The following is a 17539-nucleotide window of genomic DNA, read 5'->3' as shown; positions in this document are numbered from 1 at the left end:
GTACATAACAGATCATTGTCATTTGGTGCTACAAGTATAGGTGTGACTGTATCCAGAAGGCAATAGGAGCACTGAAAAAGAGCCTAGAGAAATTAGGGAAAGTTTCATGATGAAGGTGTATTTGATATGAGCTGCAAAAATTACTTGGGAGTCACCAAGGATAATAAGATCAGGAGAGGTGTTTGTGATTTAAAAACAAAAAAGTGAAGAAAAGAGGGAAGAAGCAGTTGGTAGACTTCATGAGTCCTAGTAGGCCAGAACCCTAACATGAGTGTCTGGGGGATGGTTAGGAATAGTAGGAAGGAATGAAAGAGGAAGTTGCAAAAACCTTCTCTGCCTTTCATGCTGCAGAATTAAAATCTTACCTGATCTTGGTATTGAGCCTTTGAAAGATTTTAATAGGTTAAGATGGCATGGTCACTTTTCATCAACTGAATGGAAGCTGGAGGAAGAGAAGAAGCTAGCTGCAGAAAGACAAGTTAGAAGTGCCACTGTGGGTCCTACGAGGGCCTCGGTTAGGCAGGAGAAGCTACAGTAGAGACAAGAAGCAGCAGCTGGTAGACTGGACAAATCCGTGCATTCGAGGCTGCTGATGACATGGTGGTGGAGGGACACATACAGAACAGAGATGATGAGCTGGAGGTGCCTGACATGACAGCTTGGAGTGGTACAGTCAGAGTGGCAAGGCTGGGTAACCCTGGCCACCTAGGGAAATCCTCAGAGCTTCAGTTTCTTAACTGTCACTTTGTGAATCACAGCTAACTCTCAAGGTGGGCATCTGTGATGTATTTTGGCTACCAGCATCCAATCTACCTTCTTTGGGTGGCAACTGACTGGTTTATCTTTGGAGAATTACCTTTTCCCACTGGGTACACTCAGGTAGGACTTCGATCAGGGGTACCTTCTCCTGTCCTAGCTGAAGTCTGGTTATGTGATCCAAGGTTTGCCAGTTTGACTCCCCCAATCTCTAGAATCAAATTAGTAGCCAGAGAATGAGACTGAAAATAAAGTTCATGTAAGGTAGGACTGTGTCCAGAGGAAGCTTTCAAGTATTTTGTTCCTGCCCCCAAGTCTCTCTGGAGCTCCTGGGAGCCTGCATGTGATTCTGTGCCTTTCCTTTCATTGAAAGAGCTCCTCCATTTTCAGGAGATTCTCTTTAGCTTAATTTGGCTAGAGATGGTCTCTAGGAGCAGAAAGAGTTGAGGGGAGACCTGAAGGAGCATGCTCCCATCTTGGAGGAATTCCTACCATGGGTCTCTGAGCCCATGAACTCAGGGATCACTGTACCTGGACTGTGGTGCTCACAGTGGGCAGGCAGCCAAGCCCAGCTTCCTATAGAACAGGACTTGAACTTGGCTTGATTACATGTGGGGACACTATTGTCAACAACAGTAGCTGATTTAGACAAATTTAGAAAAAACATATTCATTTTATTAAATTTAGCTTCATTTATTGGTCAATGCTCTCACTATCATTGTGACTAAAACCTTTAGAAGAACATGGCCATCTATTATTAATGGCTTTATGTAATTGTTAGAAGCAAGTTAATATTCATGGAAAAGTAATGAGAATGCTCAAGACAGCCATGAAAGGAAAAGTGTTAGTTGCTCAGTCATGTCTGCCTGTTTGCAACCCTATGGTCTGTAGCCAGCCGGGCTCCTCTGTCCATGGGATTCTCCAGGCAAGAATACTGGAGAGATTCCCTTCTCCAGGCAATCTTCCCAACCCAGGCATCGAACCCAGTTCTCTTGCATTGCAGGCAGAATCCTTACTGTCTTACCAGTTCTAAAGTTAAGACTTTCTATGCTTGTGGAATTTGCCCTCTTTTGGGTATAGCCTGCAATGAGCTGAAAAGAACTGCTTACCTTGGTTGTTTTCAAAGACCCGCAGTAGAAGCAGAGGTTTGTATATCAATTAACTGCAAATCTAAGTTTACAGACACAGAGAAGAGAATAACAGTCACAATGTCTTTATGGAAGTTGGTCTCTCCTATCCCCCTATCAAGTGGATTTCCAGAGAGTAGTTATTAATGCATCAGAATCTTTGTCTGCTGTTTCTACCACCATTGAATTAGGTGGTAGTAATGTGTCAGTAATGTCTTGGTTTTTATGGTCATATTGTGGTTATATGGGAGAATGTCCTTTGTAGGAAATAAAGTAAAAAACAATTCTCTATGAAGACTGGTCAGGCCACAGTCAAAGACAAACTGCATAGTTTCTGTCTGTCGGTACAGAGTCAAGCCAAGGTTTGAGCCCAGGTGTCGTGATCATTTTTGCCAGCTTTGCTTTCATCTCGTTCAGCCTCTGTTTCCGTCTCTCTCATGGCCTTTCTCACCTCCTCATCTATGCCTTCTGTTGCCTTCTCACCTAGAAAAGCAGGGCTGTGTCTACCAGCATTTAGGAAATTCATTCATTCAGTAACTAGTATTAGCCTTTGTATATTTGTTCTTTCAAAGTCTTTATCTTTACTTTCAGACTAAAAGATGGCCTCATATTGAAGGCTGAGTGGGGAAAAAAAAAAAAAAAAAAACTTCTTAGGCCATCTTGTCTTGAAACATACAGGATCTAAGGATGGCCCTGAAAATGTGCAAACTCATCTCTTTAGGGTAGTGGTTCTCAGAGTGTGTTCTCTCGACCACAGAAGCATCAGTGTCACCTGGGAACTCATTAGAGGTCCAGACTCTCAGATCCACCGAAAGAGCACCCTTGGCAGGGAGTCCAGGAATTGGGGTTTGATCAAACCCTCCAGGTGGTTCTGGTGCACACTTCAGCTGGAGAACACTGATTTCAGGGTGTCTGGTAGGCTGGGGTCTTCGGACTAAGTCCTTCCCCCACCTCCCATTTATTTCTGGAACCTGAGAGGCCAGGGCCTGTCCGGAACTATGAAGCAACCAAGATTCTACCCAACTCACAGGCTGACAGGTTACCCACCGCTCTTTCACAGATGCTGGGCAGAAGATGTGGGGTACGGGGCTGAGTGGGTCAGAGAGCGGAGGGCTTCATTGCCCACAGCACAACGAGCAGCGTGAGCCTCGTGTGGGCCTCAGCTCCCCCAATCCCCATGTCCGTGACGCACAGTGGGCCAGCTGAGGCAGTTCACAGTGGGTTTGTGTCATGGCTGAGATATCCCAAGCTTAGGAAACACCCCCTATAAAGAAAACTGTGAGTAAATCTGCCCAACTTTTGTCCTACAGAGAAACACATCTTTAGTACTCTGGCGCAGGAGTACTTCTGTCCGTGCCCTGAGAGAAACACTGGCTCTATTTCTGAAGCCTATGTGCTCTGCAGATATCTTGCGGAAGATAGTCCAGAGCAAGAGCTGTCAGTGCCTCTTCATGAGAGGCAGAGAAAGCAAGTGCAGGAGCCCGTGGTCTCCCAATACGCAATACCTCCTTCACAAAAGGAAACAGTATATCAGCTTATATCTTAGGTATGTGAATTATTGCTGATGAGTTGCTCAGTCCTGTCTGACTCTGTGACCCCATGGACTGCAGCATGCCAGGCTTCCCTGTCCTTCACTGTCTCCTAGAGTTTGTTTAAACTCATGTCTATTGAGTCAGTGATGCCATCCAACCATCTCGTCGCCTCTGTTGCCCCCTGCTCCTCCTACCCTCAATCTTTCCCACCATCAGAGTCTTTTCCAATGAGTTGGCTCTTTGCATCAGGTAACAAAGTATTGGAGCTTCAGCCTCTGTCCTTCTGATGAATACTCAGGGTTTATTTTCTTTAAGATTGACTGGTTTGATCTCCTTGCAGTCCAAGGGACTCTCAAAAGTCTTCTCCAGGACCATAGTTTGAAAGCATCAATTCTTCAGTGCTCAGCCTTCTTTATGGTCCAGCTCTCACATCCATACATGACTACTGGAAAAACCATAGCTTTGGCTTTGTCAGCAAGGTAATATCTCTGCTTTTTATTAGGGTTTCTAGGTTTGTCATAGCTTTTCTTCCAAGGAGCAAGCATCTTTTAATTTCATGGCTGAAGTCACCATCCACAGTGATTTTGGAGCCCAAGAAAATAAAGTCTTATCACTATTCCCATGGTTTCCCCATCTATTTGCCATGAAGTGATGGCACTGGATGCCATGATCTTAGTTTTTTGAATGCAGAGTTTTATGCCAGCTTTTTCACTCTCCTCTTTCACTGTCATCAGGAGACGCTTTAGTTCCTATTCACATTCTGCCTTAAGTGTGGTGCCATCAGCATATCTGAGGTTATTGATATTTCTCCCAGCAATCTTGATTCCAGCTTGTGCTTCACCCACCCCAGCATTTTGCATGATGTACTCTGCATTTACATTAAATAAGGAGAATGACAATATACAGCCTTGACGCACTCCCTTCCCAATTTTGAACCAGTCCGTTGTTGCACATTCAGTTCTAACTGTTGCTTCTTAACCTGCATAGACATTTCTCAGGAGGTATGTCAGGTGGTCTGGTATTCCCATCTCTTTAAGAATTTTCCACAGTTTGTTGTAATCTACACAGTCTAAGGTTTTAGCATAGTCAATGAAACAGAAGTAGATGTTTTTCTGGAATTCCCTTGCTTTTTCTGTGATTCAATGGATGTTGGCAATTTGATCTCTGGTTTCTCTGCCTTTTCTAAATCCAGCTTGTACATCTGAAAGTTCTTGGTTCAAATAACTGTTGAAGCCTACTTTGAAGGATTTTCAGCATTACCTTGCCAATATGTGAAATGAGTGCAATTGTGCGGAGAAGGTAATGGCAACCCACTCCAGTACTCTTGCCTGGCAAATCCCATGGATGGAGGAGCTTGGTAGGCTGCAGTCCATGGGGTCACGAAAAGTCGGACACGACTGAGCGATTTTACTTTCACTTTTCACTTTCATGCATTGGAGAAGGAAATGGCAACCCACTCCAGTGTTCTTGCCTGGAGAATCCCAGGGACAGGGGAGCCTGGTGGGCCGCCATCTATGGGGTCGCACAGAGTCGGACACGACTGAAGCTGCTTAGCAGCAGCAGTGCAATAGTATGAACATTCTTTGGCATTGGCCGCCTTTGGGATTGGAATGAAAACTGACCTATTCCAGCTCTGTGGCCACTGCTAAGTTTTCCAAATTAACAGCATCATCTTTTAGGATTTTAAATAGTTCAGCTGGAATTCCATGAACTCCATTAGCTTTGTTTGTAGTAATCCTTCCTAACGCCCACCTGACTTTGCACACCAGGATGTCTGGCTCTAGGTGAGTGACCACACCATCGTGGTTATCCAGGTCCTTAAGACTTTTTTTGTATAGTTCTGTGTATTTCTGCCATCTCTTCTTAGTCTCTTCTGCTTCTGTTAGGTCTGTGTATAACTAGGTCAACCCTATGGAATGGATGACATTATTTCATTTTTCAGATGATGCATGCATGCATGCTAAGTCATTTCAGTTGTGTCTGACTAATGAAACTGAGGCGTAGAGAGCTTACACAGTCCACCTTGAGGCTGCTTAGCTGATAGCAGAATCCAGATATGAACTCAGGTGTCTGATACCAGAGCTAAGGTCAGCTTCTGTATTTTATAAAACCATGCACTGTATGTGTGTGTTTGTACTTATGTGCACACACGGTCTTGTCCAACTCTTGCGACCCCATGGAATGTAGCCTGCCAGGCTCCTCTGTCCATAGGATTTTACTGGCAAGAATACTAGCGTGGGTTGCCGTTTCCTCCTCCAGGGGCTCTTCCTGACCCAGAGACTGAACCTGTGCCTCTTGTGTCTCCTGCATTGACAGGAGGGTTCTTCACCACTGTGCCACCTGAAAGTGAAAAGGGAAAGTTGCTCAGTCGTGTCGAACTCTTTGCAACCCCATGGACTATACAGTCCATGGAATTCTCGAAGCCAGAATACTGGAGTGGGTAGCCTTTCCCTTCTCCAGGGGATCTTCCCAACCCAGGGATAAACCCAGGTCTCCCGCATTTCAGGCGGATTCTTTACCAGCTGAGCCACAAGGGAAACCCAAGAATACTGGAGTGAGTAGCTTATCCCTTCTCCACTGGATCTTCCTGACCTAGGAACTGAACCGGGGTCTCCTGCATTGCAGGGGGATTCTTTACCAACTGAGCTATCAGGGAACCCACTGTGTCACCTGGGAAGCCCTATAAAACCATAAGTACTTTTAATAAAATATACCTCTAGATGTTATTTATTTTGACCTGATTTCTAACTGAAGATGTGTGATATCTCCACCATTTCTCACAAATTTGGCATTATTTCATATGTAAATCTTAAATATGACATATACTTTTTTAAAGAAGTATTACTTCAATGATATAAGTTAAGATAATAATGTAATAATTGGGTCATAGACAAATATTGACAGTCTCTCTAAATAGGGTATGTTCTACAAATTTGATTATTAAAGTCTCTTGGGATTTTGCACATATTTATAATCACAGTGTTAAAAATCTCATTTAGGATTGTTAGAACATGCAGGTAGCAAGATGCTATAATAAGGAGTCTCCCAAGTATTCGCTCCCTTAGTCAAGGCTCCTTTAGCTGTACAAAATAGAAACCCCCTTAGGAAACCTTAAGCCAAAATGGAGACCAGGAATACTCATGGCACTCTGAGGGTTGGGGGGGGGGGGGACTGTGTGACTTGGTCTCTGGAGGAACAGGATCCAGGAAGTGGGAAGCTGTCAAGAACGTGTTTAGGGCCATGTGACTTCTCCCCTTGCTACCTTTCATTCTTTCTCTTTCTCTGGACTGATTTCTCCTGCTTTCCTGTGCCCCTGGTGAAAGATGGTCCCTCTCTAGATGAAGCCCTCCCACATCTTCCCAGATCTTATAATGCTGAAGACAGTGGCATGCCTCAGCTTTGCAATCCCAAGTTTCCAAAAGAGAAAATCTGGTTGGCCAAGCCAGGCCAGGGTGCTGAGATCTAAAGGGGCTCAATAATTAACACTTCTTCATTGCCTGAATTATGGACCAATGAGAAGTGGAAAGAGAAGTCAGCAGAGAGAACAGAAAGATGACCTTCACCGTTAATATAGGGAAGCTGAGGCTTAGGCACGAGTGAGGGAACTGGCCACTCAGAGTGTATTTGAGTCAGCAGGGCACGTCCACTGGCCCAGGTAGCTGTCTGCACTCTGCCCAGTGTGGGAGGACGAGAGGAAGACTGCATGGTTGCCCTGATGCATTTATTATCACCAACCTTTCATCTTCTCCCAAAACGTATGTGTGCTTAAGGGGCAAAGGAGAGAAGGAAGTTTGCTTCATTTACCTTAAGGTAACAGGTGTTTTAAGATGATTGTAATGTATGCTTTTTATCTAAAAATGGCTCAGAAGTTAATTTTGACTCTTCTTTTTTTTTTTTTCTGTAAAGGATTTGGATCGAAATCTGAGCAGACTCACAGATTCATTTGAAAAGGCAATAGCTGAGAAAGTTCGCTGTCAAGAAGAGGTGAACCAAACTAACAAAACTATTGAACTAGCCAACAGACTTGTGAGGGAACTTGAGGTGAGTGAACCTTTTCTTCCAAAATTCTAACCAAAATATTAAGAATCAGCTTTTGGGGATTTTATCCTTATTTGCTCTCAACAATGACTGACTAAACATGGAATCAACAACAAAAAGGGGAATAAGAATCATTTATACTGGACAAGGGGGCAGGAACTTGGGGGTGCCTGCTGATGGGTATGAGTTTCTCTATTGTGTGAGAGAAACCTTCTAAAATTATTGGGAATGATGACACGAATCTGTGAATATATTAAAATCCACTCAACCGAAGACTTGAAAGGGTGAATTTCATGATATGTGAATCTCAAAGCTCTTATTTGTAAGTGCTACCTAAAAATATAGAATTGCACTACTAGACATGCATTTAGCTGAACGTGATAGAGAAGTTGCTTCACAGTGCCTTAAACAAAAGGGAGTTTATTTTTCACATATTAAAAAAAAATTTGCAGAGGTAGGCGACTATCAGTGTCGTTTCAGGGAATGAGTGATCAGACCCCTGACTTGTTTGCAGCCTTCTGCTCCTGTCAGAGCACATGTCTGTTCACCCTCATACATTTTATAGCTATGTGCCAGATGGATGCTACTTCTGCAAATTCCGGCAGGAGAGAAGAATCTGTAGCAGCTAGATTTTTCTCCTTTTATAACAAAAACACATTTTCTGCTCAAGGCAACCCCTTAAGCAGACTTACCTAAAGTACTTGTTTGTTTAGCCAGAACTAGAGTGACCACGGATAGATGCAAAGAAGGCAGGGAACGTGGGAAACGGGGTGATCATAATTGACTCATCCAGTTCATCCCGGGGCACTGGAAACAGTCACAGTCTTTTCAGAATCAGAGTTCTCTCACCAGGAAAGGAGAGAGAAATGTAAGTTAGGATGGCTGAGGCTGGCCTAATTTCTTATACATAGACTTTTAACAATCTAATTTAAATTTACTACAAACTTAAACCCATTATCCCTCTGAAACTCATAGTTTATTATATGTAAACTCACTCTTCATTCTGCTTGATCCACTCTCTCTGTTCAGTCTCAGTAACTGCTGGTCTTTTCTTCTAGTTATTATGGCCTAAAGCTCTAGAATCCCCTTGACTTACTGCTTGCTTCCTCACACCCATATTCAGTCCAGCAGCATACTGTCCTGGCTCGCCCTTCAGAGTCCATTCAGAATCCCAGCACTCTCAGCACCTTCACCTCTCTGTGCTGGTCCAGGCCTCCAGCATCTCCCCCTGGAGCATTGCCCTAGCCTCCACCACTGCCCTCAAGGTCCACACCCCTTATAGCCGCTAAGTGACGTTGTTAGAAAAACTAAGTCCACTCATGTTACCGCTCTCTCAGAATTCTCTAATAACTAGTTGTCTCACTCAAAATTCAGTCCAGAGGTTTTGCCAGGCCTGCAGGACCCTCCATGAGCTGGCCCCTGGATATCTCTGTCCTCCACTCTGCCACCTTCTGCCCTGCTCCATCCTCACCAGGCAGCTCGCTCCTCCTCACCCTGCCAGTCACTCTTCTACCCCATGGCCTTTGCCTCCTTCCTCCCTGTGGCTGACACTTTTCCAGGCAATGATATTACTGGGTCCCATACTTCCTTCAGGTATCTGCCAGAAGTTCTCCTTATTACCTGGTTTTCTCTGACCTCCCTTTGTTAAAAAGCATGCGCCTTGCCCCTTACACACACACACACACACACACGTGAATACACACACACGTGAATACACACATGCATGCACACACCACTCTATAGATCTTTTTTTGCCACTTTATTTTTTTAATTGAAGGATAATTGCTTTACAGAAGTTTGTGGTTTTCTGTCAAAGAATCAGCCGCAGCACTCTATAGATGTTTTTGTTTCCTCTGCTTTACTATTTTTTCATAGTTTGTATCATCATATGACTCACACACTTGTATACATGCGTGTGTGAACATACATACTTTTTTGAGGTCTTTTTCCCCTAACTAGACTATGAGCTCTCAAAAGCAGGAAACTTCATTTGTTTCCTGCACTGCTTGATCCCAAACATACAGAGTAGGCCCTGGAGGCATTTGTTGAATGAATGAATGAGTGAGTTTGGGAAGAACTACTGTGTTGAAAAAAATTCTGGAGCCCTTTGAAGGTTCATTTTTATTAGATCTGTTGAGAAATTACGCAGGCTCCTAGTAGAGTTTATACCTGCTTCCATTTGAAGTGATAAGATTTAGGCAGTGTGAAGGGTTTACCATTTATAAGGTACCAATGGAAAAGAGGAATGCCATTTAATTAGACTTACTTGAAGTAGAGAATGAATGAAAGTTTTATCAAGGGGAAAATAGGCCTTGTGTCTTGCTACCTTGTATGTCTAGCACACAGCGATGTCTTCCAAAGGCTTTATTTATTCGTGATAATTTAGATTATGATTTAGAAAAAGAGAGGGAAAATGGCTGAATAATGTTAACTAACAAAAAATACATGTAAGTATGTATATATGTATATTTTTAAAAGATTAATTGAAGATGTCAGACCTTTTCCTTTGAGGATAAATTCTTTCTGACTAGAACAGGAGACAGTTAACTTCTGAAAAACACCAAGACTGATGATTTTGTCTATATAGCATTGACCTGGAAGCTATAGTCTCAACCATTCAGACTAATAAATCAGGCAATTTATATTTAATCATTAACTAACTCCAGAGCTAACAGCTGTTCAAAATTAGAAATGGGTCACCCCAGCCAGGATGACATTACAGGCAATCTATAATGCATTAGAATAAAATTATAGTGATTTTTAACTGTCTAGAAATTTATTACAGGACATGTTCCAATTCTTAAACCCTTGTTAGCCAGTGTCAGTAATGATTTATGTTGCGTGGGTGGTATAGTGAAATTATTGACGATTTCAATCGCCGATAAGTCTATGTTTAGTAAATCTTCAAGTTTCAAAGCTGTTTTGGAGAATGAGGTGGGTGCCCTTTATTGTTTATCATTTACTAACCAAAGACAACAAAGTTGGAGGGAAGGCAAATGAGAGATTCTTCTTCAAAATTAATGGATATATTATCTATAGCTGAGGAAGGAAAGTAATGAATTCTATAAAGAAGGCAAGGGAGTTGACGTTGCCTAGTGTTTAATTATAGAGCTAACTTGGAGTGATCTTTATTGAGCAAAGCAGACTATCTTAAAATAGATTTCATAACCATTGGCACCTGCTAGTTTCATTACCTCAGTGCTGAGGGTATTGTGATGGTTGCAGGGAGCTAGTATTGCAATTTGCTCTGACATGAATTACTTTTGCTTTCTGTGGTTTCCCCTCTTTCATGAGTAAAGCTGAATTCTTCCACAAGGTTCTTCATTGTTTTTACCAACATTTTGCTGGTTTTATTTCTCCACTTCCTATTAATTTACATATGCTTAGAATGTGGTATTAAATTTTAGCATGCATTGAAACCAAATGAATTAGTGAAGTGTCCTGCAGTTCAGTCAATCCATAGATATTTATTACAGTTTTATTCAAATCCAATATTAAGGGCTCTACATACTTAACCTGGAAATCAGATTTTCAATGTCTAATCATGTAGATAGAAGGAGTTGAACAGCATCCTTTGAGCACACTGTCTTCAAAGCTAGTGACATCCTTCTGGTTTCCATCTTTTTACATGGGTTATAAGCTCTTCCACTGATTGAGTAATTATATTGCAGAAATAACCCACATTTAGTAACTACCAGCACTGATCTTTAATTAATAGAATTCTAATAAGATGGCTCTTTTAAGCTTTATGTTGTAAATAACATAACTAGAGTTTGTCACTTTCCTTTTTCTATAACCCACCCATGGCTGGTATGTTTAAGATGATGTTTGCCGAGGGAGGTATACAGTACCATTGCTGAAAAGCAAAAATGATGGTCAACAGCCAAGCTGCCATAAAAATCCTAACATCACTCAGGCTTGGCCAAGCTCTTGGTCCTGTACTTGTAGAGGGACAAGAGAGTGACCATCAGCCTTTTAAGAAGGACCTCAAGCCTAACTGAAGAGTTATGGCATCCAACAAAAAGGAGATGCTAAAGATCTAATGTCGTATTACCATAAACTTCACTGACAGGAGAATGAGAGCGCCTTCATAATCATGGGTTCACAAGAATGAGTGATCAGCATCGTTATGCCCCCCAGTCAGGCTGTGTCCCTTCTCCAGGCTGTGTCCCTTCTCCAGGCTGTGCAGGTGACCATGGTATAAGGTAATTACATTAAATGTTTCTTGAGTTGCTCCTCACTTTGCAGTTACATCAGAATCATCTTATATTTCAGTCAGAGAAGATTCGCTGGGGCCAGTCTATTAAATCCTTCGAAGCACAGGAGAAGACGCTCTGTGGAGATGTTCTCCTTACGGCAGCATACGTGTGTTATGTTGGATCGTTTACACAACAGTATCGCCAGGAACTGGTGGACTGCATGTGGGTTCCCTTTCTTCAAGAGAAGGTAAGCTCAGTCCCTAACCTGGGCCATGTTTGGAAGCGTCACACTGAAATTTCAGTAACGAAAACAGTGTATGTTCCAGACATTTTTGTACCTCTGTAATCTCAAATCACTGGAAATTCTAGTATTGAAGGAAGTCTTTCTTGTGTGTTGCAGTGTTCTTGTTTTAACAACAGTTTCAACAAGGAGGTAGAAAATAGAAAAATTATTTGCATGAACTATAGGGGTATAGTTGGAAAACTGCTTTAAATGAAACTGTCAACTGAAATCAAACTTGGAATATCATGTGCAATTACAGGGTGAAAATTTTTGGTATGAATATCACAGGTTATTGAAGAATTTTTTTTAATGACTACTTTCAGATGAAAAGTGTAACGCTTTGTATGTAAGTATAAAAATAGCTTACTTTGAATTTGAAAATTCACCCATAAGCAAAATGAAAGCATAGTTTGGGGAGATTTCAGATTGTCTAGATGAAGGTTATCCTTGTACAAAGGAGAAACAGAGACAGGGAAGTTTAAATGACTTGGTAAGGTCATAAAATATAGGAAACCAGAGCACTGCTTTCCAGGCCGCTGTTTTCTATAACACATTCTGTTATCTCCACAGTTTGCTGGGATCCACACAGTCAAAGGCTTTGGCATAGTCAATAAAGCAGAAGTAGATGTTATTCTGGAGCTCTGTTGCTTTTTCAATAATCCAGCGATGTTGGCAATTTGATCTCTGGTTTCTCTGCCTTTTCTAAATCCAGCTTGAACATCTGGAAGTTCACGATTCATGCATTCCTGAAGCCTGGCTTGGAGAATTTTGAGCATTACTTTGCTAGTGTGTGAGATGAGTGCAATTGTGAGGTAGTTTGAGCATTCTTTGGCATTTCCTTTCTTTGGGATTGGAATGAAAACTGACCTTTTCCAGTCCTGTGGCCACTGCTGAGTTTTCCTAATTTGTTTGCATATTGAATGTAGCACTTTCACAGCATCATCTCTTAGAATTTGAAATAGCTCAGCTGAAATTCCATCTCCTCCACCATCCGTCATGATGCTTCCTAAGGCCCACTTGACTTTGCATTCCAGGATGTCTTGTTCTAGGTGAGTGATCACACCATCATGATTATCTGGGTCATGAAGCTCTTTTTTGTATAGTTCTTCTGTGTATTCTTGCCACCTCTTCTTAATATCTTCTGCTTCTGTTAGGTCCAGACCATTTCTGTCCTTTATTGGGCCCATCTTTGCATGAAATGCTCCCTTAGTATCACTAATTTTCTTGAAGAGATCTCTAGTCTTTCCAGTCTATTGTTTTCCTTTATTTCTTTGCACTGATCACTGAGGAAGGCTTTCCTACCTCTCCTTGCTGTTTTTTGGAACTCTGCATTCAAATGCTTATATCTTTCCTTTTATCCTTTGCCTTTTGCTTCTCTTCTATTCACAGCTATTTGTAAGGCCTCCACAGACGACCATTTTGCCTTTTTGCATTTCTTTTTCTTAGAGCTGGTCTTGATCCCTGCCTCCTGCACAGTGTCAAAATCCTCCATCCATAGTTCTTCAGACACTCAGTCTATCAGATCTAACATCCCTTTAATCTATTTGCACTTCCACTATATATCGTAAGGGATTTGATTTAGGTCATACCTGAATGGTCTATTGATTTTCCCTACTTTCTTCAATTTAAGTCTGAATTTGGCAATAAGGAGTTCATGATCTGAGCCACAGTCAGCTCCCAGTCTTGTTTTTGCTGACTGTATAGAGCTTCTCCATCTTTGGCTGCAAATAATATAGTCAATCTGATTTCTGTATTGACCGTCTGGTGATATCCATGTGTAGACTCTTCTCTTGTGTTGTTGGAAGAGGGTGTTTGCTATGACCAGTGCGTTCTCTTGGCAAAACTCGATTAGCCTTTGCCTTGCTTCATTCCGTACTCCAAGGCCACATTTGCCTGTTACTCCAGGTATTTCTTGACTTCCTACTTTTGCATTCCAGTCCCTTATAATGAAAAGAACATCTTTTACAGGGGTTAGTTCTAAAAGGTCTTGTAGGTCTTCATAGAACCATTCAACTTCAGCTTTTTCAGCATTACTGGTCGGGGCATAGACTTGGATTACCATAGTATTGAATGGTTTGCCTTGGAAACGAACAGAGATCATTCTGTCGTTTTTGAGACTGCATCCAAGTACTGCATTTCAGACTCTTTTGTTGACTATAATGGCTACTCCATTTCTTCTAAGGGATTCCTGCCCACAGTAGTAGATATAATGGGCATCTGAGTTAAATTCACCCATTCCAGTCCATTTTAGTTTGCTGATTCCTAGAATGTCGATGTTCACTCTTGCCATCTCCTGTTTGACCACTTCCAATTGGCTTTGATTCATGGACCTAACGTTCCAGGTTCCTATGCAGTATTGCTCTTTACAGCACTGGACTTTGCTTCCATCACCAGTCACATCCACAACTGGGTGTTGTTTTTGATTTGGCTCCATCTTTTCATTCTTTCTGGAGTTATTTTTCCATTGATCTCCAGTAGCATATTGGACACCTACCAACCTGGAGTGTTCATCCTTCAGTGTCCTGTCTTTTTGTCTTTTCATACTGTTCATGGGGTTCTCAAGGCAAGAATACTGAAGTGGTTTGCCATTCCCTTCTCCAGTGGACCACATTTTGTCAGAACTCTACACCATGACCTGTCCATCTTGGGATAGCCCTACATGGCATGGCTCATAGTTTCATTGAGTTGGACAAGGCTGTGGTCTGTGTGATCAGATTGGCTGGTTTTCTGTGATTGTGGTTTTCATTCTGTCTGCCCTCTGATGGAGAAGGATAAAAGGCTTATGGAAGTTTCCTGATGGGAGAGATTGACTAAGGGGGAATTGGGTCTTGTTTCTGATAGGGGGGTGCCATGCTCAGTAAATCTTTAATCCCATTTTCTGCTGATGGGCAGGGTTGTGTTCCCTTCTTATTATTTGACCTGAGGCCAAACTACGGTGGAAGTAATGAAGATATGAAGGCTTCCTTCAGAAGGTCCCATGCATGAATTGCTGTACTCAATGCCTCCAACCCTGCAGCAGGTTGCCTCCAATCCACACCTCTGCCAGAGACTCTTGGATACTCACGGGCAAGTCTGGGTCAGTCTCTTGTGGGGTCACTGCTCCTTTCTCCTGGGTCCTCGTGCAAACAAGGTTTTGTTTGTGCCCTCCAAGACATGCCTCCTGAGAAATCTGTATGCAGATCAAGAAGCAACAGTTAGAACTGGACATGGAACAACAGACTGCTTCCAAATTGGGAAATGAGTACATCAGGGCTGTATATTGTCACCCTGCTTATTTAACTTATATGGAGAGTACATCATGAGAAATACTGGACTGGATGAAGCACAAACTGGAATCAAGATTGCTGGGAGAAATAGCAATAACCTCAGATATGCAGAGGACACCACCCTGATGGCAGAAAGTGAAGAAGAGCTAAAGAGCCTCTTGATGAAAGTGAAAGAGGAGAGTGAAAAAGTTGGCTTAAAACTCATCATTCAGATATCTAAGATCATGGCATCTGGTCCCATCACTTCATGGCAAATAGATGAGGAAGCAATGGAAACAGTGAGACTTTATTTTTTGGGCTCCAAAATCACTGCAGATGGTGACTGCAGCCATGAAATTAAAAGACACTTGCTCCTTGGAAGAAAAGTTATGACCAACCTCGACAGAATATTCAAAAGCAGAGACATTACTCTGCCAACAAAGGTCCATCTAGTCAAAGCTTTGGTTCTTCCAGTAGTCATGTATGGATGTGATAGTTGGACTGTAAAGAAAGCTGAGTGCCCAAGAATTGATGCTTTTGAACTGTGGTGTTGGAGAAGACTCTTGAGAGTCCCTTGGACTGCAAGGAGATCCAACCAGTCCATCCTAAAGGAAATCAGTCCTGAATATTCATTGGGAAGACTGATGCTGAAGCTGAAACTCCAATACTTTGGCCATATGATGCAAAAAACTGACTCATTGGAAAAGACCCTGATCCTGGGAAAGATTGAAGGCGGGAGGAGAAGGGGACAACAGAGGATGAGATGGTTGGATGGCGTCACCGGCTCAATAGACATGAGATTGAGTAAGCTTTGGGAGCTGATAACGGACAGGGATGCCTGGCATCCATGGGGTCACAAAGATTCAGATACGACTGAGCAATTGAACAGAACTGTGTTATCTCAGTTGATTAAAGCAGGTTCTTCATTTACATATCTAGCCCTTTAGTTGAGTTCAATTCAGACACTCAGTCATGTCTGCCTTTGCGACTTCATGGACCACAGCACACCAGGCCTCTCTGACCATCGCCAACTCCCAGAGTTTACCCAAACTCATGTCCATTGAGTTGGTGATGCCATCCAACCATCTCATCCTCTGTCGTCTCTTTCTTCTCCTGCCTTCAATCTTTCCCAGCGTCAAGTCTTTTCAGATGAGTCAGTTCTTCCCATCAGGTGGCCAAAGTATTGGAGTTTCAGCTCCAACATCAGTCCTCCCAATGAACACTCAGGACTGATCTCCTTTAGGATGGACTGGCTGGATTTCCTTGCAGTCCAAGGGACTCTCAAGAGTCTTCTCCAACACCACAACATCAATTCTTCAAAAGCATCAATTCTTCGGTGCTCAGCTTTCTTTATAGTCCAACTCTCACATTCATACATGACTACTGGAAGAACCATAGCCTTGACTAGACGGACCTTTGATGGCAAAGTAATGTCTCTGCTTTTGAATATGCTGTCTAGGTTGGTCATAACTTTCCTTCCAAGGAGTAAGCGTCTTTTAATTTCATGGCTGTAGGCACCATCTGCAGTGATTTTGGAGCCCCAAAAAATAAAATCAGCCACCGTTTCCACTGTTTCTCTATTTGCCATGAAGTGGTGGGACTGGATACCATGATCTTAGATTTCTGAATGTTCAGTTTTAAGCCAACTTTTTCACTCTCCCCTTTCACTTTCGTCAAGAGGCTTTTTAGTTCCTCTTCACTTTCTGCCATCAGAGTGGTATCATCTGCATATCTGGGGTTATTGATACTTCTCCCAGCAATCTTGATTCCAGCTTATGCTTCATCCAGCCCAGCGTTTCTCATGATGTACTCTGCATATAAGTTAAATAAGCAGGGTGACAGTATACAGCCTTGACATACTCCTTTTCCTATTTGGAAGCAGTCTGTTGTTCCATGTCCAGTTCTAACTGTTGCTTCCTGACCTCAGAACATTAAATCCCTCTGTATATTTGTGTTCTTTGTTGGTAACTGTGCCTCAATTTTCACAATAGCTTTTTCATGACATAAATGCCAATGGAATTTCTGCAAACTAAATATTTTGGGAAAAGTGTCTCATAATAATTGTAAAAGAAAAATTCTTTTGTAGTTATTTAATGTATCTATGGTATCAAGCCATATTTTTATACGGAAGTTTTTTTTTAAAGACGTTATCTATATTACTCCCTGAATTTCAGAGATTTTCTCTAAGTATTTCTGCCATAAAATAGTCCTTTTTATGTAAGAGGATAAAGCATTCTGCTAATTTTGTCCACCTCGTACTACGTTGTGAGTTTCAGAAGGTGTCAGCTATCAAATTCTTCTTTTTGTCTCCATCTCATATTCTCCAAACTTTAATCTTCTCAATGGGTATCTTGGTCTG

General features: G+C 42.2%; 1 protein-coding gene across 1 annotated transcript in view; it reads left to right on the top strand.

Annotated features, from left to right (window-relative positions):
• DNAH11 (dynein axonemal heavy chain 11) overlaps window positions 1-17539 on the top strand; it is a 354965-nt gene that overhangs the window by 232933 nt on the left and 104493 nt on the right. The window contains exons 62-63 of the mRNA XM_018047336.1: window positions 7322-7456; window positions 11729-11899. Of these exons, the coding sequence (XP_017902825.1) occupies window positions 7322-7456; window positions 11729-11899 (306 nt within the window). The remainder of the gene's footprint in view (window positions 1-7321; window positions 7457-11728; window positions 11900-17539) is intronic.

Source organism: Capra hircus, chromosome 4 (assembly GCF_001704415.2).
Source record: "Capra hircus breed San Clemente chromosome 4, ASM170441v1, whole genome shotgun sequence".
In the NCBI taxonomy this organism is placed as follows: Eukaryota; Metazoa; Chordata; class Mammalia; order Artiodactyla; family Bovidae; genus Capra; species Capra hircus.
The sequence above is the reverse complement of the archived record's forward strand: the minus strand, read 5'-3'. Positions and strand labels throughout refer to the sequence as shown.